The 21579-nt window shown below is 59.9% G+C and overlaps 1 protein-coding gene across 13 annotated transcripts; it reads right to left on the bottom strand.

Moving 5' to 3' along the window:
• Window positions 1-117: 117 nt before the first annotated feature.
• Window positions 118-21296, bottom strand: KMT2B (lysine methyltransferase 2B). 13 transcript variants are annotated; one of them, XR_012427463.1, is made up of 37 exons: window positions 20923-21296; window positions 19764-19836; window positions 17498-19521; window positions 16838-16978; window positions 16585-16735; window positions 16028-16307; window positions 15800-15855; window positions 15295-15570; window positions 14576-14670; window positions 14220-14318; window positions 13974-14087; window positions 13709-13855; window positions 13516-13611; window positions 12653-12770; window positions 11759-11872; window positions 11408-11592; window positions 11243-11332; window positions 11051-11155; window positions 10865-10938; window positions 10148-10263; window positions 9961-10052; window positions 9742-9879; window positions 8913-9071; window positions 8561-8681; window positions 8407-8485; window positions 8156-8316; window positions 6889-7116; window positions 5516-6809; window positions 5338-5427; window positions 5152-5261; window positions 2219-2454; window positions 2060-2134; window positions 1783-1960; window positions 1253-1360; window positions 1054-1137; window positions 805-934; window positions 118-714 (listed from the first exon to the last, which is right to left on the bottom strand). XR_012427463.1 is itself a non-coding variant. In XM_045380656.2 (37 exons), the coding sequence occupies exons 1-37, from the start codon at window positions 21283-21285 to the stop codon at window positions 439-441; spliced, it is 8178 nt and encodes a 2725-aa protein (XP_045236591.2). In that variant the 5' UTR covers window positions 21286-21296; the 3' UTR covers window positions 118-438. The 13 variants fall into 13 exon arrangements, 10 of the variants coding, with proteins under 10 accessions (XP_045236591.2, XP_045236592.2, XP_045236593.2 ...); XM_045380656.2 differs by having other exon boundaries at window positions 2219-2356; XM_045380657.2 differs by having other exon boundaries at window positions 2219-2356; window positions 16838-16951.
• Between the last annotated feature and the right edge of the window lie 283 nt (window positions 21297-21579).

Below are 21579 nucleotides of genomic sequence, written 5' to 3'. Positions count from 1 at the left end.
CAATGATGGCCTCACCTATCTGTTGAGGCTGATGAACTTCCTTGGCTTATGATGGGTGGGTGTGTAGAAGTGGGGTTCCTACCTGCCCCCATACCCTACAAATGGGAAGACCACCTCTCCAAACATTGACAGACTTTATTGTGGGGGGGTTCCCACCTGGGACCCCACCTCTTAAATAAAAAAGTGCATAGAAAAGAAGGGATTTAGAAACCTTTGTACAATATCTACATCCTGGGCCCCCAGGGCAGAAAGGGGGCGATTGCTGGGTGGGCTGGAGGGGTGGAGGCAGGGCCCTTGTCGCCTGCATGCCCACATCCACCCTGAACATGAGGATGGGGGTGAGATGCTCTGGGAGGGGCTGGGGGGCCCCCAGGCTAGGGGCAAGATGGCAGCGACGGCAGCAGGAGGTGTGAGGGGTCGTGGTGGGCAACCACGGCCTCAGTTAAGGAACCGACGGCAGCGCTTGGCGCCACAGTTGCAGGGCAGCTTGTTGCTGGCATCCTCGATGGGGAACTTGTAGTCGTAGGTGAGCTCCTCACCACGCAGGATGCGGCGCAGGGCGAAGATGACAATGTGTTTCTGGCCCTCCACGTGGATGACCCGAGAGAAGCAGTTGGGCTCACAAGAGTGGTTGATGAAGCGGGCGGCATTGCCATGCATCGTGGCGTCCACTACATCAAAGTCATCCATGCGGAACATATAGCACCCGATGCCCTGCAGGGATGAGGTGGGAAGATCAGGTGCTCTGTCCCTGTGGACAGGCTCGCTTCACCCACTGTCTTCCCACGGCCACTGGGAGCCCACCTTCCCATCGTAGAACTTCTCCCGCTTGTCAGTCAGCACGGAGCGGATGACGATGCCGGAGTACTCGATGACCATCTCCCCTGCATCGATGTTGCGCTTACAGAACAGGCCTCGCCCGTGGATGGCTGATCTGCAGGGCAGGACAAACAGGGAACTCAGGGGCCAGGGGGACAGAAACCAGGCAGTACCCCCTACCCAGTGCACCTGTCCGTCCACCCAAGGGGCATCCTCCCCCCCAACCCCACTCACCTGTAGACACCCACAGCTTCTTTGGACGTCTTCTTAAGGTGACGAAAGCGCATGGCCATGGGCAGCTCCAGGCTGGTGGCACGTCTGGTGAGGGACAGCAGGGTCACCCAGGCTGGTGCTCAGAAAGACCTCTCTCACCCGTGCTCACTCTCTAAGACCCTTCCAGACCACCACCTGCCCCCCAGCTCACACTCCATACCTGGTTGACCTGAGCTGCACCTCATCCTCTTCCTCGTCACAGGTGGCCCCCTCAGGGAGCACCCGGTGCTGGGAGGCCAGGAAGTTGAACATGTCAAAGGTGCACTTCCTGCAGGTGGGAGCAGGGGAAGGAGGAATATACTATTGAAGACAGGGCTAACAGAGAAATGGGTGGGGTTCATTCTTATGTCAGCTCTAGAAATAACTCTTCTTTAAATTTTTATTTTACAGATGCGGTTTTGCCACGTTGCCCACGCTGGTCTCGAACCCTGGGCTCACGCGATCCTCCTGCCTCAGCCTCCCAAAGTGGTGGGATTACAGGCATGAGCCACTGAGCATGGCCAACTCTAGAAATAACTCTTGAAGTGACCTAGTGTCTCCTCCCCAGGCCTCAGTTTCCAACCTCCACATATATATATAAATATATAGTATATATACAGTATATAAATATATAACTACACAGTTAAGTCCCACCCTCAAGAGCTCTCATAGGAGCATCCTGACCCAGGCATCACACCCTAGACCTCTCACCGGAGATAGACCTCTGCCCGAGCAGCCCCATGGGGATTCAGGGGCGGCTCCTCCTGGCCCTCTCCCTGCTGGTGGTAACGGAACTTATAGTGCTGGCAACGCTGGGCTCCAGGAAGCTGCTCGGCCAGGAAGATGACAGCATCGTGGTGGATGCCCAGGAGTCTCGCCCCACTCATTCCTGAGAGGAGATGTTGAGGACATACCTGTCATGTGGAGGGCCCATGGTGCCCTCAGGGAGACATCCAGTCCCCAGCCCCCTGCGGGGCCCACTCCTTACCACTAAAGGAGAGATGTCTGAGTCGGGCATGCCCTCGGGCCTCTTGCACTTTCTCGATCAGAGTTCTCCACGCCCCTGGGGAGACAGCAGAGCCAGGGCTGAGTCAGGATGGTGTTTTATGGACACTCTCCCTCCTGCCACTGCACCCCTCAAACTCACCCTCCAAGCTCTCTGCCTCCACACTGAACCCATCCTCACTGCTGATCTCGAAGCGCAGATGTGGGCCGGTCCGTTTCGGGGCCTGGTTCTCTTTATCATCTGGGGATGGAGGCTCTTCCTCAGAGCTTGAAGCCTCACCTGGTCCCAAGAAGCAGGCTGGAGTGAAGATCACCTTTCCTGGACTCAAAAGCCCCTGAGCCCCGCTGTGCTCCCAGCAGACACCACTCTCTCCACCCCTAGGCGCAGACACAGATACTAGGGTCTAATGGCCCTCCTTCTGCTCCAATTACCCAGTGTGCGCTGCAGAATGAACATTTCTTCCCCTAAGGAGCCTGCGGCTCCTCTTCTGCAGGACTTCTCAGGTACAAGAGCGTTCCACGGAGGCTTGGGGCCTTTTGGCAGGACACGCCTAGGGCTCACTCAAACCCAGTGTCCCATACATCCCATCTACCTGTCATCATTCTGTTTCTCACACAAAATTTAAAATACCAGAGAATTATATTTTGCACGTCTTTTTTTAGATGCAGCAAATTTCTGTAACTATTACAAATATATAATTATCATTTTTTGAGACAGTCTCATTCTGTCGCCCAGGCTAGAATGCAATGGCGCGATCTCGGCTCACTGCAACCTCTGCCTCTCAGATTCAAGCAATTCTCATGCCTCAGCCTCCTGAGTAGCTAAGATTACAGGCGCCCACCACCACACCTGGCTAATTTTTGTATTTTTAGTATAGACAGAGTTTCACCATGTTGGCCAGGCTGACCTCAGGTGATCTACCTGCCTTGGCCTCCCAAAGTGCTGGGATTATAGGCGTAAGCCACTGCGCCCAGCTACAAATATATTATTATATAGGCTCACATGCACAGAACCAAGTACACTGTATGTTATGAGCTATTTAGTGGATTTCTCGAGGGTTAACAGATTAAACAGGGCAGATGGGACATGCTGACGTAGTAGATGTGGATGTGAAGAAGCGGGTTGGGGGTCAGGACAACGCTGGGCCTGAACACCTGGAAGGATAAAACTGCCATGGACTGATAGCGAAGGTGAAAGAAGAATGGGTTTGGCGTGCAGGTGGAGGGCTCAGTTTGGGACAGGCTGACTTTGAGAGGTCTCTTAGAAACCTCCCCCTGCAACCTGCTGGTGGAGATGGTGGGCAGGCAGCAGGACGGGATGGAGGAGGCCACAGTTCAGGGACAGGGTCTAGGCTGGAGAGAGCAATGTGGAGACAATCAGAACACAGACAGTACAGCCACCAAGCTGGAAGGGAGCCCCTGGGAGTGAGCATACAGAGAAGTCAAGGCCAGGGCCCCCGCACACATCTTGACTGACAGCCGTGGGCAAGGAGGCAGGACCAGAGATGAGAGCAGGAGCAGCCTTGGAAGCCAGGGAAGACAATGCTTCAAGGCGGGAGGGATCCGCTGCACAAAACGCTGCTGCTGCTCAAGCAGATGTGGGCTGGGGACTGACCACTGGGAGTTGGGGGCACAAAAGCTTGAGTGGAACAGGCTTTAGGAGAGGCAAAACCCACATGGCCACACTCTCCCGATGTCACCTCTCCAGGCCACCCTGCCCCACCTCCCCTGCCCCAAGGGAGACTCTAAAGCAACACTCCTGCCGTGTGACTCCCGTCCTTTCCAGGCCTCAGTGCCCCAGAGTCTACCTCTGACAACTTCTTCCCCGTGTCCCCCAACCCTCACCTCCACTGTTTCCCGAACACGGCAGGACTGACCACAGGACCCTGGCAGGTGCTCTCACTGCTCGCTTTCTCAGTGCCCACTCTAACCTGCCCTTGCTAACGTGTCTGTGTCCTGCACCAAAATGTGGTCTGGTCCCTGAGGACAGGGACCTCCCAAGGCCACTGCCATATTCTCATGTCATCTTTGAGACATAAGCAGCCTCTGAGTTAAGCAGTCTCAATCCACGTCACTCTGCTTCCCGCTCAGCAACTGAGCTCTGTGTCACGAGAAAATCCAAACATCTGGACAGGATTGGGCCACCACAAAATCCCAGCCTCAGGCTGCTTGACCACCAGCTTACCTGGCCGCAGCCATTCCTCCCACCACTGCCCTAAAGGACCAACAGAAAACTCCCCCCAGCTTCAAGCAGTCTACCAGCCACGCCTTCTCCAGGGGTCTCCACCTCTACCTATTACAGTTTCTGCATAAACACCTGCTTCCCCTCCTCTCCTTTACCTCAGAGGTCACCAGTTCAAAACCGGCCACCAGGCCTCTTCCCACTGGCTTTTCCATCCCAGCCTGCCCTTCCCCGCCATCCATGCATCCGCTGTCTCAGCCCTCACACCAAGCACCTCCACGCTACTGGCCCACCTCCCACTCACCATCCTTAGCTGAACTCTGGCCAGGTGCCTGGGCTGTTTTGCCTTCCTCAACCATGGTCTCAATTCTGGACTCTGACACAACATCCCACCCTGTGCCACCTGCTCTCACTGGACACCAACCCTAGACTCCACAGGCCTGGCAGTCTCTGTGGCAGCTGAGATGTGATGACTCCTTTCCCCAGGCCTCTGGGACACCAGTCTTCTGATCTTCCCTGTCCCTGACCATCATCTGGGTGCTAGGTGGGTTGCATTCTCTCTGGATGATCCTAGAACTTCACCTTTGGCTACTCTACGAAGCTAACTCTCAGCCCTTGGCAGGCTAGGCTCTGAGGCCCTCCCCTGGGCTCTTGGGCATGCTGGACAAAGACCTTTAAGAGGATCCCACAGAGCTGAAATATCATGTCCATGTCTGTTTCTCCCACAAGGCCAGAGACTCCCCAAGGTCATCTCTAACTCTAGCACTGAGGCTCAGGCTTGGCCCCCAGGAGTAGATACTGGTTTTCAAAGCCGACTGATTCTGCATCTGTGAGTCACCCAGCTGAGCCAAGCACAGGCAAGGAGCGAGAGAGAGGGCAAGGCCGGTCCCTACCTGAATAGTGGTGCCACTGGGACTCAAGCAGCAGGTCTGGGGGAGCATCGGTGACTTGGGGAGGACCACCTTCCGGAAGTGGCAGCAAAGGGGACCGTTCCTGGAGGAGCCTGCGAGAAGAGACCTGTCAGGAAGGGGAAGGACAGAGGTCCCAGACCCTCCAGGGAGAGAGGCCTGGTCACTCACCCAGGACTTTCTTCCCCAGCGGGCTCCCCAGGCCGATCCAGGTCAAGGACCCCGCGCACTGTGGGGGTTTTCATCCTCACACGGCTAAACCTGGGAGGGCGAGCCCGAGAAGGATGAGCCGTATCTCCCACCCATCCGCCCCCTTGCCTGCTCTGCCAGTCTCAGCACCCACACTCACCCGCCACTGCCAAGCCCCAGAACCTGGGGGATGTCCTCCGAGGCCTCTCCATCTTCATCCAGCCGCGGGGCTTTGTATGGGGGAGGTGCTGGCGGGGACCGGCCAGAGAAAGTGGACACCCTCTTGACACGGATGGCCTGGCGGGGCGGGCTGGCTGGCCCACTGCTCAGCACCAGCGTCAGGGGAGGGGGCGGTGGGGGCGGGGCAGGGCGGACCACCCCGACCACGGGCAGCACGCCGAGGAGGGGGCCTGGGGGCAGAGTCCAGGAGGTGGGAGCTGTTGGGGAAATGGTGGGGGGCAACGGTGGCTGCTTCACTGGGGGTGGGACAGGTTCACCCTCCCCAGCCATCTTCACAAATACTTGCCCCAGCTTGTTGACAAGGATGATTTTGGATGTGGCAGGTTTGGGGGGCTCAGGGGCAGGGCCAAGGCTTAACACCCGGACCCCCGGGGCCCCTGGGAGCCAGGCAAATGTGCGGGTGGGGTCAGCTGGACTGGCAGGCAGACCCTGGGGGGGCTGGCTGCCATTAGCCAGGGGAGGCGCCGGGGGGAGCGACTCCTCTCTAGGGCCAGCACCTCCCTCCCCAGGCCCCCCTAGGTTCTTCAACACAAAATCCACAATTTCTGATGGCAGGTCCTCAGGAGGCCGGGCCCTGTCCCCTGCAGCCCCGAGGACCCCTGCCCGGCCTACTCCTGGCCCTGAAGGAGGAGTGCCCTGGCCCCGAGGCTGCTGCACCGCCTCGGCCTCGCTGTCAGTGCCGTCGTCCACACCGTCCAGCTGTTCAATGCGGGGGGCTCCAGGGGGGGCGCTGGGGGCCAGGCCAGGGGCGGACACCACAGTCACAGGGAAGTGGATGTAGCGGGAGGTGGGGCTGGCTTCCTCCTCGGAGCTGTCCCCTGGGCCCCCGTGGCTGCTCCCCATGGCCCCAGCGGCTACAATCTCTTCCTGGAAGGGCTCAGTCCCCAGCAGGCTGGCCGCAAAGTCCAGGTCAGCAGCACTCAGTCCTGACACCACCTCCATGTCCTCGAAGTCTGGGCCCAGGTCTTCAGGGGGTGGTGGAGATGGGGCCGGGCCAGGGGGAGCCAGCTCCCCTGAGGTAGGTGTGAGGGCTGTGACGACTGAGGTAGGAGGGGGCACCCTGAGCTGAGGGGAGGTTTTGAGAGGAGGGGAGGCCCGCCGTGATGGAGGCGGCCGGGGGGCCAAAGGGCTGGGACGACGGGAGCGTCTGGGGGGAGCTGGGAAGTCCGGGTCTCCCACTGTGGGGATGTGGTGGGTCAGCGAAGATGGACTTCCTGTGGGGGGAGGGTCGGTGTTACCAGCAGCTCCCACCTCCCCAGCTCCAACCCCAACCCCCACATGCCCAGTGCTCACCAGGGGAGGGCAGGGGGCCAAAGGAGACACCCCCCAAGGGCCTCCGGGACGGCGAGTAGTTGGGCACTTTGATTCGAGCCCCCGAGAAGGAACGGGGGGCTGGAGGAGGGGCGCTGCCTGAATCTGGCCGCAGTGGGGGGTCCAGGTTCTGAATGGGCGAGTGGCGCTCAGGAGCTCCAGGGACAAGGACATCTGTGTCCAGTGGGGGGTCCTCACCACCTGGGGGCTCTGAAGAGGCGAGAAACGGCATTGGGGTGGTAGGGGCTCTGCGCCAAAGCCTGCCCACATGCCCTCCTGCCCTCTTCCTGAGCCACTGTACCTCCCAAGTCCCCGACCCTGACCCAGTCACAACAGGCCCCAGTTTCCAGCGATCACCCAGGCCAAGCCCAACGTGGAGTCCGCAAAACCCGCACACACCTGGGCCAGGGACCCTTCAGGGCCTCTCCCTACTCGTTCCTTGCCATCTCCTCTCTGCTGCAGGCTTTGCATGCCATGGAGATATGCCCTCTCTCCAGCATGGCCAGTCCTACCCCTTTGTTACCTGCCTGGTGCATCCCCGCCACACCAGAGGCCCCCGCCCGCCCCGGCCCGGAGGTTCTCCATTACCTGGCTCCACCCAACCTCTGCAAACTGATTCCCTCCTCCACCCAACACGCCCTCGTTTCCAGACGGGATGGGTGTACCCTCCTCCTCTGTCCACTTCTTGTCATGCTCCAAACTGGAATTAAGCCCTTTCTACCATCCAAATCTCTTCCGCCTCCTGCTCTGCCCACAACAAACTCTTCCCCATTTCCAAGCCCATTCTTTGCCCTGTGCCATCCAGCTCTCAGCTACATCCCACCGCCAGCATGGCTGGAAGGGGGCTGGTTTGGGAGCTGAGCAGATCCAGGTCCAATTCCACCTCCCCCACCATGTTACTGTGTTTAGCCACTATCCCCTTTGAGGTGTAGTATGGCAACACTGGGGAGCATTACATGAGCATGAGCCCCAAGTTAGGGAGCTATAAGCGCTCTGCTCCCTGCAGTCGCCCAAGAGCCAGCACCCGACTCAAGCAGACAGCGTGCTGCTCTCCCCACCTCACTTCCCATGAAAAGCCGGGCACAGCCCCTGGCACGCAAGGCATGGCAGTAAGCGAGCTGCCGTTACGTTACAGCAACTGAAGCAAGAGCAAACCTCCTAGAGTTTACAAAAGGGAGCAGGGAACAGAGATCTGTAGGTTTGTTTAGGGAGAGCGGCATTCAGGAAGAAGACAGAGCCAATGCCACACCTGAGGAAGGGGCGGGGCTGTGCACAATGGTCTGGTTCTCCTCTGCAGCCTCCAGGTGAGCTGGCTCTTCCCGAGGCCCCCACGGCCGATACTCCAGAATTCGGCACCGATACCAGCAGCGCCTCCGAGCATCCACCGTGCTCCAGTACAGACGGGAGCACCTGGCGTGTGGGACAAGATGGTTAGGATGCTTGGGCAATGGGATCCAGCTATGGAGTCCCCTGGCCCCACGGATCACCCCGACCGCTCACTGGTAGCCAATGGGGAAGAGCCGTCCCTCGCAGTCCGAGAGATCAGACAGAGTACCCAGGGAGTCAATGCGGATGGAGCCTGTGGTGCAAAGTGGAGGTCAGGAAAGGCAGGCAGGCCAGGGCAGGAGGACAGGGCAGAGAATAGGCAGCTTACCAATGAGCACATTGATGGCGTCAGGTTCAAGCCCTGTCAAGAACTTCCGCTTGAAGTTGATGCCCTCGAAGTCCACATAGACTCGGCGGAGAACATCAAAACCATCGGGGTTCACGATTTCCTGGAAGAGGGGGTGGCAAAGTGAGGTGGCTGAATTGGTAGGGGAGGTGGATACCAGGGATAACTTGATAGGTGAAGTCTGAGTAGTCAGGGGCTTGGCCTAAAGGCCTCTGGGAAAACAGATCAGGAGACACTGAGAGGCAATAAGGCCAGGCCTGGGGGCCACAGGGGTCCCTAAGTGAACAGGAAGATAGGTGGGGAAGGAGCTGTGTGCCCCACAGTTCTGGCCCACCTTGCCATCTAGGAGATCAGTGTGTTTCTGACAGAAGACTTTCTTGTCGTCCTGGAAGATGCAGTAGCTGGCCCGGGCACACATGAAGTGGAAGTTGCTGAGGCAGGAGGACAGGCAGCAGCCCACCGTGGCACCAGGCTTCAGGCAGAGCTCGCAGCGCTGCGTAGGGGAGGGCGGCTCAGGGGAGAAGCCAGGGCTGGGGACAGGCGCCAGGCACCACTGCCACTGAGTCTGCACGGGTCCCTGTCTAGCCTGGCACGGCACAGGCTCTCCCCAGGCGCAGCCTCTCCCCAGCTGCATCCACGCCCAGGTGCACACCAAACTCTCTCTGGTTCTTTGAAGCGAGAATGACAACAGCTAATGCTTGCTGATGGCACTGACCATCTTTGTCACACTGTTTTCAGGTAGAGGTTGTGTTATTCTCATCCTCAGATACCCCTGCAGTGGGAATCTCTACCACCCCATTGCCCAAGAGCGCTTGAGGTCTCTCTGTACCTGGCCCAGGCACCACTCTAAGGAGTGGGGGAATTCTAACCTCACGGGGATGTAGTGAGAGCTCAACGCCACCCAGCATGGAAAGCATGCAGCCCAGGTTCAATCAATGGGCACTCTTCTCACTTTTAGACTCCCAGGCTTCAGGCCCAGATTATGGCCAGAGGGCCCACATAAGAAAAAGCTGCCATCAGCACCAACGTCCCAGGGCAACCGAGACCTCAGCCTGGCAGTGAAAGGATGCCAGGTAGGGAATGTGAAGTAACAGCTGTCTGCACCAGAGGAGGCCTCCCCAAGAGCCAGAGGGCTGCCCACCTCTCTGGGCCCGCGCCCTCACCATCTGCCTCCCTCGGGCCACAGCAGCATGCACATTCTTGAGGGAACCGTCGTTCTCCTCGAAGACTTCTGCCGACCAGATAGCACAGTTGACGTGTGTCCACTCATTCTGCCCGATGTACAGGAGCCGCCCCGCCTCCTGGGGCAGAAGACGAGTAGCATGATGTGGGGCGCCAGGGACCAGGCCCCACAACCTGGTGTGTCACAGAGCAGCCCTCACCTTGGAGTCTGCATCCCCGTATTTGAGACACAGTGCACACTGACGGGGGTCCTCCAGGTGTGAGAAGGCAGCCGGATCCTTGCCCTGGAATGCTAGAGAGGAAACGTGAAGGGAGGTCTAAGAATCAGGACCCGGAGCCAGGCCACCAACACAGGGCCCTGGCTTCTGGACCCCCACTTCCCAGTACCTGCTGAGGGATCCCCTGGAGGCTGCCCTGATTCTGGGGTCTCTGGTTCCTGCTGTCTCCACTGCGCATAGACATGATCCAGGGATGGGGGCAACACCGCGTTGGGAAGGACTCCGCTGTGGACAGACAGGGTTAGCAGCTGATGCGCCCAACAAGAGCGGCTGAATGGGGGCCCATCCACAAACCAGCCTCAACTTGCCATGACACCCACTGCTCCCTCTCCACGTGGAACTTCCCTCAGTTCACCAAATAAGCCAGGCCCTCTTGTGGCACCTTGGACATATGGAATGCTGCTCCTCACGCCTGGAATACTTTCTCCCCAGCTCTGCTCCAATGTCATCTCTTTCAGGAAGGCTTCCCTGACACCTCGGCTCCAGAAGGTACCACCTCTGGGTCCCCACTGCCCCCTGGTATTCTCCATCACTGCCCTGACCATCTGGGTCTTCAGTGCCTGCCCGGCCCCACAGTGAGCTCTTTAAGCAGAGCCCAATTTGACTCACTCACTGCTTTGTCCCCAGCATTGCCCTGCACAAAGCAGAAACAAAGCTTTGCTAGTCTAGCACCACCAGGGAATCTCACCCGGGTTCCACCACCCTCCTCTCCAGCTCCGCTCCAGACCCTACCTCTGCTCATCTCTTCTTAGCCCAGCGTGGCCCCTGCATGCCCTGGCCTTGCCCTAACTTCCCGGCTTCCCTCCTGCTACTCCGCCTTGCTCACTTTGGCAGCCGGGTACTCCGTCGCCAGTACTTGGGGTCGTGGGCGTCGAACCAGCCGAACGCAGATTCTAGCAGCTGGAGAGTGGGTTAACAGGATGAGAAGAGCCGGCTTCCCCAGGAGAGCTGGCAGGGGCAGGGTCTGAAGGGCCCACTCCCCCACCCCACAGGCGTCCCCGGAAGAGCTCACCTTCAGCAGGAGCCCCTTCATCTGGCCTCCAGCCCGGCGCTCTGGGGTCTCTCCCTCCTCTGAGTGCCGCATGAGGATGCCCACCATGTCCTCCATAAAGCTGTGCTGTAAGGGGGTTTGTCAGAGACTGAGTCACCTCTGCGCAACCCCAGCCTCCTGGCACCCATCTGCTCCTTCTGGTGTCCCACTCACCACAGACTTGTAGTGGCCATCCTCGAAGCGCTGACTCACAGCTTGCAGGCCGCAGGGTCCTGGGTGCAGCTGCTTCCCATCCGGCCCACACTGCAAAGCGGGGAAGTTAGCAGGGCTGGGGGTGGGCCTGGCCCCACCCCATCCTGCCTCTAGGGCCCTCCAGACCTGGGTGCAGAGCAGCAGTGGGCCCGCCACCTTGGAGCTCAGCAGGCCCTGGAGCACCTGGCGCAGGCCCCCCTGGAGGGCCCCGCTCAGGGCCTCTCGCCAGCGGGGCTGTGCTGCCCCAGCACACGGTCCGCAGGTGTAGAGCACCGAGTCTGGCAGTCCTGAAAGGATCTCGTAGTCTTCATCTAGGACAGCCGAGTGGGAAAGGGAAAAGTGGTTTCAGAGAATGTGAGGGCTCCCAGCAGCCTCTAGGCCAGCAAGGATCCTTAGCCCCCGTCCTCTTGGGGCCTGTGGTGGGGGTAGGGGTCCCCACAGGGTTGAGGCTGCAGCCCAGGTGCTCCACTGACTCACCTGAGAGCCCCTCGCACTTGGCATGTACCCAGTGATCACACTGTGCGCACTGCATCATCTTGCTCTCGTAGTCGTTGTCTTCATAGCAGCGTGTGCAGATCGGACAGTAGTTTCCTGGAGGAAAAGAAGAGGAGTCAGAGGTGATGGGGTTCCCACTCAGCCCTGAGCATCTCTGCTCAGGGATTAGCTGTACCTTAGCTGTCTCTGTTATGCCCCTGCTTTGAGTCCCTACCAGTCCCTAAAAGCTGCTTGAGGATGTGTTTTTTTTTTGTTTTTTGTTTTTTTTGAGACAGAGTCTTGCTCTGTCACCCAGGCTGGAATGCAGTGGCGAGATCTCGGCTCACTGCAACCTCCGCCTCCCAGGTTCAAGAAATTCTCCTGCCTCAGCCTCCCGAGTAGCTGAGATTACAGGTAACCACCATCATGCCTGACTAATTTTTGTATTTTTAGTACAGATGGGGTTTCACCACATTGGCCAGGCTGATCTCGAACTCCTAACCTCAGGTGATCCACCTGCCTTGGCCTTCCAAGCCACTGTGCTCGGCCTTAGGATGAGACCTCTTTTCAGACTCTGCAGAACACAGGGCCTTGCAGATGTACTGCCTGAATAAGGCTTCCAAACTGCTCAGTGGAGACGTGAGGTTCCAGGAAGTACCTCAGACACCAAGATAGTGGGGTCCCAGGCCTTCCACTCCCACCACCCTCAGAGGGGCTATGTGTCCCTGTTTTACATACTGGATGGACTCCTGTGGAAGAGTTCCCTGAGTTGAAGCGATAGTCCCATAGCTAGAAGGTGGAAAGCCATGAGAAAAGAGGGTCTGTGCTAAAGCCTGTAGAGGAGCCTGGCCATTCCCCTGTGGCCCCCAGTGTCCAGTTCCCCTGCCCGGTCCCCACCTTTCTCATATAGCTGGGTGCACCTGGGGCAGAGGCTGTAATCTCCAGACCACTCGACGTCCCAGTTCTTGCCTGGAGTTGCCCCACAGCTCTTACAGCGCACACAGGCTGAACAGATCTGGGGGAGCAGGGCGATGTTAGGGGAAAGCCAGACACTGGGCTGGAGCTACATGAGCGGGAGACGGGAGAGGAGGAGTTGGGGATATGCAGGAAGCAGGCAAGGAGGGATAGGTAAGAGGAGAAGACACACAGGACAGACACTGAGGAGGAACAGGAGGAGGGCAGGAGTGGACATCAGGCTAGAGCAGGGGATTCTGAGCCCATGGAACGTGAGATTCATAAGCTCCTAAAACCACTCCACACAAATTCTGAATATAAATCTGACCTATGTGAAATTTTTTTTTTTTTTTTTTTTTTTTTTTTTTTTGAGACAGAGTCTTGCTCTGTCACCCAGGCTGGAGTGAAGTGGCCGGATCTCAGCTCACTGCAAGCTCCGCCTCCCGGGTTTACGCCATTCTCCTGCCTCAGCCTCCCGAGTAGCTGGGACTACAGGCGCCCGCCACCGCGCCCGGCTAGTTTTTTGTATTTTTAGTAGAGACGGGGTTTCACGGGGTTAGCCAGGATGGTCTCGATCTCCTGACCTCGTGATCCGCCCGCCTCGGCCTCCCAAAGTGCTGGGATTACAGGCTTGAGCCACCGCGCCCGGCCCCTATGTGAAATTTTTAAAGAGAAAATGTTACTAATCAAAATATTAAGAGGATCCCCAACCCCTGCTCTTCCTGAGAGCCTCAGCCTAGAGCAAGTTTGGGGGTGGTGGTGATATTTATTAGACACAAAGCTAAGGGGTGAACATCATCTCTCACCCAGTGGCGCCGTTTGCGCGTGGCCCGGGTTGGATAGCTGGGCCCCAGACAGGCCGGGTGGTAAGCATGGCGGCAGCGCTCGCACTCCAGGAGGTGCTGTTGAATGTGGAGACAGAGATGGCGAAACCTGCTGGCACAGCGATGCCCTCACCTTCAGGCCTCCACGCACCCCAGCTGGCCCCTGGGACCAAACCTTGGATCCGCGGCCTTTGCGTCCACAGACGTGGCAGAACTTGCAGCGACGGCAGCACCAGGTGTCGTGATGCTGGGGCAGGGGCCGCTCGGCCTCCTCCAGGCAGAACGGGTGGAAAGGGTCACAGCAGACTTGGCAGAACACCAGCTGGGGACAGGGTCAGGGAGTGAATGATGGGCATAGCATGAGGCCAGAGGGCCCAAGGAATCAGGCTGTGAGGACCGACAGAGATCTGGGGGTCTGTGAAGAAAGGTGGAGATCTAACCTCGTGGAGTCCTTTGCTGGCACACAGCAAGCACACCATCGGGGGGCCCCCTGGCACAGAGGTGAGCACACTCAGGCCCCCCATCAGCCACACGTTCTCTAAATCACAATCCTCCTGGGGGAAGAGAGGACGCAGGATCAGAGGGCAGCCAGGCATACAAGGCAGACCCACCTGACTTCTCAATGACACAGTCATCAAGGTTCTTCCAACCAAAGGCTCTGTCACTCACCCCACTCAACGCCATACCTTAAAATCCACACGGACGCGGTGCACACCGTCAGGAGACTTCTGCTTTCCAGTCCAGCCATTGGGAAAAGCAGCAAAGGGGCCAGGGGCCAAAGCATCCTGGGGAGGGAAGGTGGGGGAGTTCAGAGCTGCCAGCCTGGCCGAGATGCAGACTCCTCTCCTCACCGCCCTTCCCCCAGCCTACTGGACCCAGACCCTGATCCAGACCCCTCTGCTCTCCAGACAGGCAAGGCCCGCCTCATCCCTCAGGGCCTGTCCTCTCGTGTGGACACACCACGATACTCAGGTGTGTCTGTCACTCTGACTTGCCAGGTAGCTCCTGGAGGGAAGGGGCTCTCGGAGCGGGCCGTGCTGACCTTGTCCAGGCGCCTTCGGGCCTTGAGCTGCAACACAGGCTGCAGGGTGGGTTTGCGGGGCCGGCTCTGCTCCTCAGGTTCTGGCAGTGGCAGCTCTAGTCAGGACACAATGAGCAGTGAGGTCCCTCCCCTTCCACGCCCCTCTTCTTCTACAACCCCAAATATTACCTGGATTCCCCGGGCCTTCTTTAACTAACCAAGACCTGCCAGGACGACTCTTTCTTGTTTTTTTGAGGCAGGGTCTCGCTCTGTTGCCCAGACTGGAATGCAGTGGCGTGACCCATAGCCCACCGCAGCCTTGAACTCCCAGGCTCAGACGATCCTCCTGCCTCAGCCTCCTGAGTAGCTGAGACCACAGATGCGTGCCACCACATACAACTAACTTTTGCTTTTATAGAGATGGGGTCCCACTGTGTTGCCCTGGTCTTGAACTCCTGGGCTCAAGTGATCCTCCCACTTCGGCCTCCCAAAAGTGCTGGGATTACAAGTATGAGCCACTGCACCAGGCCTAGGATGACCCTTAAGTCTCACTCATTAGGCTCACTGAGCAGCTCATAGGCCAGTTCTGTACATCCACCTAAAAACTGCCTCCTCCCCTGCCCTCAGCCACCTTCTCTATCAGACTGACAGAGCCCTGGGTCTGGGTGCCTTGTCCCTCCTACACAAAAGACACAAGACTAAGTAAAGGATCAACAGAGAAAGCATTAAGCAGTTCGCACCATTTTCTCGGGGGGTCCGACGCCGAGGAGCAGGGGGGCCCCCGGGCTCCGAGTCATCCGAATCCTCGAAGATATCATAGGAGGGTCGCTGTTTGACGCAGCGCCGGGCTGACTTGCGCTGCAGGAGGGAGTCCTGCTCCTCGGGCCCTGGGGGGGCCACCACCTCCTCCCGGGGCCCCCCAGCTCCCGCCCCCCGGCGTGGGCCTGGAGGACCAGGGGAGGCCTCAGGAGATTCATCGGAATCCCAGGGCAACAGCGTCTTCACTATCGTCCGGCCTGCGGGAACAGGGGACTTAGTAGGATTTGAGCTCAGCCAGGGACACGGGACACTGGGAGAGAAGCCAGAAAGAAGCAGGGCAGGGAATGAACGCGGGAGCTATGAAAGCACACAACGGAGAAGACAGAGAGGGTGAGCTGCAAGGAAGGAGAACAAACAAACACAGCTCCCTCCACAGCACAAACTCTAACACGGTTTTGAGAAGAAATGCTCCTTAAAGCTCGTCACCTTTTTTAGCCAGTCGTTCCATCTTCCGAGCCTCTATTTTGTCACACTTCCGGTATCTGGGGAGGGGAGCAGCACGTCACCAGGGTAGGGGACTGGTGGTCTGGGGGAAGAGAGGAAGCTCTCCACAAGAATGCCAACCCCACTGCTCTGGCCAGGCAGAAGAGGAGCGAGGCAGGAAGCCTACAGGACCGACACCCACGGGAGCGAGGCCACGCCCCAGCTACTCACACACAGCACTGCTTCTTGGTGTTGGGGCCCCCAAACTTGGGCTTGTCTAGGCAGTTGACACAGGACCCACAGTCCTGCACACGTAGGCAGCCCCGACAGTGTCCACATCGAGCCATTCGCATCTTCTTGCCGTGATGGGAGGGCAGTGAGCGCCGGGGTGTGTGGGCCAGGGTCCCTCCAGACCCTGCGGGCTCTGAGTCTCCCCCAGGGCCTGCCGTCTCCACCTTTCCCCGCCGGGACCGTGACGGGACACTCTCAGTCTCAGACGCCGATGATGTATCTATTGTAGCAGGCAGGGAGGAGGGGATGGAGCCACAAAGCCACCAGGCCTTATACCTCACTTCCCTGCTTTCCGACAATCTGGCTCTGGCTTTCTCACAGCGCCAGGTTCCTGGTGCCCCCAAACGAAGTTGCTCTAGGACGTAGTACTCAAGCCCGCTTGCCACCTAATTCCCAAGCACCTGACTTGGCTCCCTCTCTCCTAGGCTCTTGGTGCATGTCACCCAAGTGTGGGGTCATCCCCAAACCTGACATGGCTGTCCAGTCTCCCCACCTACCCTCTGTGGCGAGGTCCTGCCGATCCCGGAGAGGGAGGGCACTGAGGCGAGGGACATCTTCGGGCACCATGGCCCGGGCCTGACCCAGAGCCACAGCAGCATGACGGCAGACGTGTTTGATGCGGGGACCTTGCACAGGTGACTCAGGACCCTGGGGGGAGAAATCGCAGTGTGGGTGGGCAGCTGCTGCTTGCACTCCCACAGTCCCACTCCTCCCGCCAGTCTTCTTCAGGGCCCTCCTCCCGATGCATACCGAGGGCCGCTCTCTCTTAGCTTCCACCGACTCATCTTCGGGCCGGACAGGGCCTCTGTCGGAGACCTGCTTGAGAGCCCCGGCCACCTCCTCCATCGGCCCCCCAGGGCTTGGCTGGCAGGGAATAAACAGGGTCAGGGGCTGGACAGTGAAAAAAGATAAGGACAGGGGGCCGGGTGTGGTGGCTGATGCCTGTAATCCCAGCACTTTGGGAGGCCGAGGCGGGCAGATCATGAGGTCAGGAGTTCGAGACCAGCCTGGCCAAAGTGGTGAAACCCTGTCTCCACTCAACATACAAAAATTAGCCAGGTGTGGTGGCGGGCACCTGTAGTCCCAATTACTCGGGAGGCTGAGGCAGGAGAATCTCTTGAACCCACAAGCGAAGGCTATAGCGAGCCAAGATCATGCCACTGCACTCCAGCCTGGGCGACAAAGAGACACTCCATCCCAAAAAAAAGAAAGACAGGGACAGGGAACTAGCATGGGGAAGGGCCGGGGCTGGGGAGGAACAAAGGATGGTGGGGGATCACAGAAAGTCAGATTCTGAGGGTTCCCTGCAATGCTGGAAAGTGTCCAGGGAGGCGGGAGGTTAAGGGACTGCAGAGAATGGAGACTGGATGGCTGGGTGTGCCGCTGGGCCCAGGTACCGTGCGTGCTCACCGGCATGGAAGCTGCCACCTTCTGCTGCTGCTGCTGGTCGATCTTGAATAGCTGCACTTTGGCTCTCTTGAGGAGGCTGAACATCTTCTCCTCTACCCCAGACAGCGGCAAGGAACCCAGGCCCGCAATCCGGGCTTTTTCCAGGGGAGGCATCTGCTGTGGTGACGGCGGTGGCTGCAGCTGTGGCTGTGGTGGCGGTAGCGCCTGGGGCAGGAGCTGGGTTTGCAAGGCCTGCAGGGGCTGCAGTAGCTGAGCCTGTGTCTGTGGCCCGTTGCTCAGAGCTGGAGCCCCATGAGGGGACACCTCGGCCTTAACAGGAGTGGCGACCACAGGGGCGAATCGAGGCAGGCTGAGGTGGTTGGTGCGGCCCACTGCCCGAGGCTCAGGCTCAGCTGGAGAGTCATCGGCAGGAGGAGGCTCTGGCTCAGGGGCTTCAGGAGCCCCAAGAGGAGGAGGAGTAAGCACCGATTCGTAGATCTTCAGGTGGGCTTCGCTTGGGGTAAACTGAGGGGCCCGAAGGAGTAGGGGCCTCCGGGAGGAGGTGGCTGGAGCAGGGGGTGGGGAGGGGGCCGGGGGAGGTGGAGGGGCTGGGGGAGGAGGGGGCAGCTCCCGGGTCAGTGAGGTCCAGCGAAATGTGGGTTCCCTTAGGATGGACCGTCTCTTCTCAGGGAGTGGGACTGGGGTAGATGGAGGAGTTGGGGCACGTGGTGGAGAGGGGACTGGTGCTGGTTCCTGGGGAATAAGTGGGGAGGTGGTGATGGGAGGTCGCAGGACAGGTGAGACCTCCACCTTTGGGGGCCTGGGGGGGTCTTCATCCATAAATCGCCGGGGTGTCTTGATGACACGGGAGGAGCGGGCACTCACCACAGGCATAATAAACTGCCGGATATTCTTCAGGAAGGTGGTGCTTTTGGGGGCCACGGTGGGACTGTCTTCCGGAGGGCCTCCCGTGGTGGTGCTGGGGGTTGGAGTGGGAGGAGAGGTACCCTCTGGCCCTGCCCGAGCAGCTTCCCGCTCCGCCCGCTGGCTGGGAGTCAGGGGAGGCCGGCCCCTCTTCCTGGAGCACGTAGCTGGGACCACAGGAGGAGGTGACTCTTCCTGCTCCTCTTGGGCAGGAGGCGGTGGAGGGGATGGTAGAGGTGGCGGGGACACGGGGGGTGGTGGTGGAGGGCAGAGTGGCGGTGGAGGAGATGTTGAAGGGGGTGGGAGGGGCGGAGGAGGTGAAGGGGCTGGAGGAGTCAGAGGCGGTGGTGGCAGCTTTGTCTCTTCCTTTTCCACGGCTGGCATCGTCTCCTCAGCTACAGCTCTTTCTTCCTTCTCTTCTCCCTCCTCCTTGTCTTTTTCTTCTTCTTCTTTCTTCTCTTCTCCCTCGTCATCCAGCTTCTGTTCCTGCTTTTTCCAGCAAGGGCTCCCTCCCTGTCCAGATCCAACTCTTCTTTGGGGGGCATCCTGCCAAGTTTCCTCATGTTGACCTTGACCCTGACCTGATTCGAGTCCCAAGGACAATTGTCCCATCTTTACTCTCTTGGCCCTTGAAACAAACTTGATCACAAAAGGAAGCCCACCACCTCGGCCTCGGCCCCTGCCTCCACGGCCTCCGCGGCTTGACTGTCCTCCACGCTTGGGGGTCCCAGGTCCTGGGCCGGGTCCCTCCTTACACTTCCAGCTGCCAGTTTGGTGTTTCACTGGAACCACAGGAGGTGGGGGCTCAGGTTTGGGGATTGTCACAGCTGCTTCTGCCACCACTACTGCTTGCTGCTTCCTCCTGCAGGGGCCTGCTGGCCGTCCTGGGGGCCGTCCCCGAGACCGCCGGGGGGTGGAGGGCTCACACGCCCGGCTCCGGGGTGCTGGGGGTGCCTGGGCTCGCCGGAGAAGTTCAGTCAGTGCCTGCACCATCCGTTCTGTGCCTTCCTCACCCCGTTTCCGGGCAGGGGTCTTTGAGGGGGTAGGAGCCACATCTGCTAGGCGAGGAGGAGGAAGGGGGGTCGTCTTATGCTTGCGACCCCGACCTCGGGGCGCTCGACCTAAAAGGAGAATAGGTGTGGGGAGATGGATCAAGCCGGCCCTGCAGACAGAGGAAAGCGCTCCAGGAGGGCAGGGACTAAGTCTTGCTTGTGTGTTTCCCCCGCTGCCCAGACTAGCTTGGACTCTGAACACAGAACACACTCGGCAACTGACAGAGACTAGTTGAACAGGGAAGAGCTGACACGAAGGGCGAGGATAAATTCCTGTGACGCTACAGAGGTGGAGTTCCCCCGTCACTCACCTCGCTGGGATCGGAGCGCAGAGCGCAGGGAACTGGGGGCCACATCTTCATCTGAATGAAAACCCTGAAACTCCTGATTTAGGGGACCAGGGGTGGAGGGGAGAAACAGCAGTCAGTGCCAAAGCCCTCGTTCCACCTGAGGCATCGAGGAATATCCCCAGTTCCCACTTAACATACCCCTGCCTATTTAAAAAGAACAAAAAAGACTCAAAGGTCACGGGGAGTGCAAGAGAGGGTCTTTCCCTAGGGATAGAGGCGCCAGGTATTCTGAACCCCGATCCCCAGTGCTGGACCACAGCAGCACAACCAAAGCCATGGTTCACTGGCTCAGGAGAGACGACGACAGGGTCTCCTCAGGGAAGGCAGCAGGCCCCATACTCAGATTCCCTCAGAGTCCAACTGAGACCAAAGTGGGACCTCCACTGACACCCTCTCGGGCCACAATTTCTTTCTGAATTAAGTTGGGAACAGGGGCCCGCAAGTGGAGGGGCAGGGAGGGCATCAGATGGCTTTCGTACGGGCTCCACTGCAAGCCCTCAGGTGGTTATTAAGCGTCCAGGGTAGCAACCCACACCTTCCTGCCTGTTCTGAAAGGCTGGGGGAGAAATCCTGAGCTGAGCTCTGACCTGCCAGGGTGCCCAGTCCCGGCCTTCATCCCACTCCTGTTCAGCCCGAGCCCCAAGAGGAAACCCTCCACCATTCCACCTGAGATGCCAAGAGGAACTGGGGCCCTGGAGAAACCAGAAGGTTGCGAGGCCCGGCAGGGCGGCCCACAGGTAAGAGCCCAGACAGCTCCAACCTGTCTGCCAAGGCCACGCTGCCGCTGTCAACCAAGACTGGCTGGGCATGCAGTCCCCACTGCCTCCTCGCCCAAACCTCCACCGCCCTAGCTCTGCCAGCTGCCGAAAAGGATCGGCCCAGGACACTTCAGCGGGACCGACATCGGGCGCGAGTGCCCGGCTGCAGCCTGGGCTCCTCTACCCACTTCCAGAGGCCCTTTCCCCCGGAAGCTGCATGCAGCCTCCCTCCCTCCGTGCCCCGTCTCTCCGAAGGAACCCTGAGGACCCGGCCTGCCCACGCCACCCCCGGGACAACCCAGACCCCTGGAAGCCCCGGCCTCCGCCCCACCCGGCGCCGGGGACGCCTCCGACCGCCTCACCTCCTCGTCGGATTCCCCGTCACTGCTCTCCTCCTCCGGCACGCAGCCCCGACTCGGACCCCAGCCCCGGCCCCGACCCCGGCCCCGGCCCCGCTGGACCCGCGGGCCGGCCCACAGGCGGCGGAGCCGGCGCAGGCCCCGGCGGAGCCCCAGCAAACGGAGCAGGGCCGTGTCCTCCCCGGGCTCGGCTCCGCCCGGCCCCGTCGCGCCACCGCCGCGCCGCAGAGCTACCCGCACTCTTTCGGCCCCGTTGCCCCGTCCGCCGCGGCCCCCGACCCCGCCGGCGCCCCGCGGCCGGCCCGGGAAGCGGCCCCGCGCGGAGCCAGGCCCGGGGCAACTGCCGCCGCCCGCCGCCGCCGCCATCTTGGCACCGTGAGAGGGGCCGGGGAGGCGGGGGGAGGGGCGGCCCGTGCGCAGGGCCGGGGGGAGGGGAGAAAGCGGGGGCGGGGCGGGGCGGCACCGGCGCACGACAACAACCAGCGCCGCCGCGGGGCCGCCGGAGGCCGGGGGCCGGGCCGGCCACGCGCAGGGCACCACGGGAGAGGGAGTCCGCGGCCGGCCGGCGCCCTCGGACCGCGCCTGGGGAGCACAGACCCCGCGTTGCGGCCGCAGAGGGGCGAGCCGCGGGGGCCTCCGGGAAATGTAGTCTGGACGCCT

The sequence above is a fragment of the Macaca fascicularis genome, chromosome 19, assembly GCF_037993035.2.
Source record: "Macaca fascicularis isolate 582-1 chromosome 19, T2T-MFA8v1.1".
In the NCBI taxonomy this organism is placed as follows: Eukaryota; Metazoa; Chordata; class Mammalia; order Primates; family Cercopithecidae; genus Macaca; species Macaca fascicularis.
Note: the sequence above shows the minus strand (reverse complement) of the source record. Positions and strands in the feature narration are given on the sequence as shown.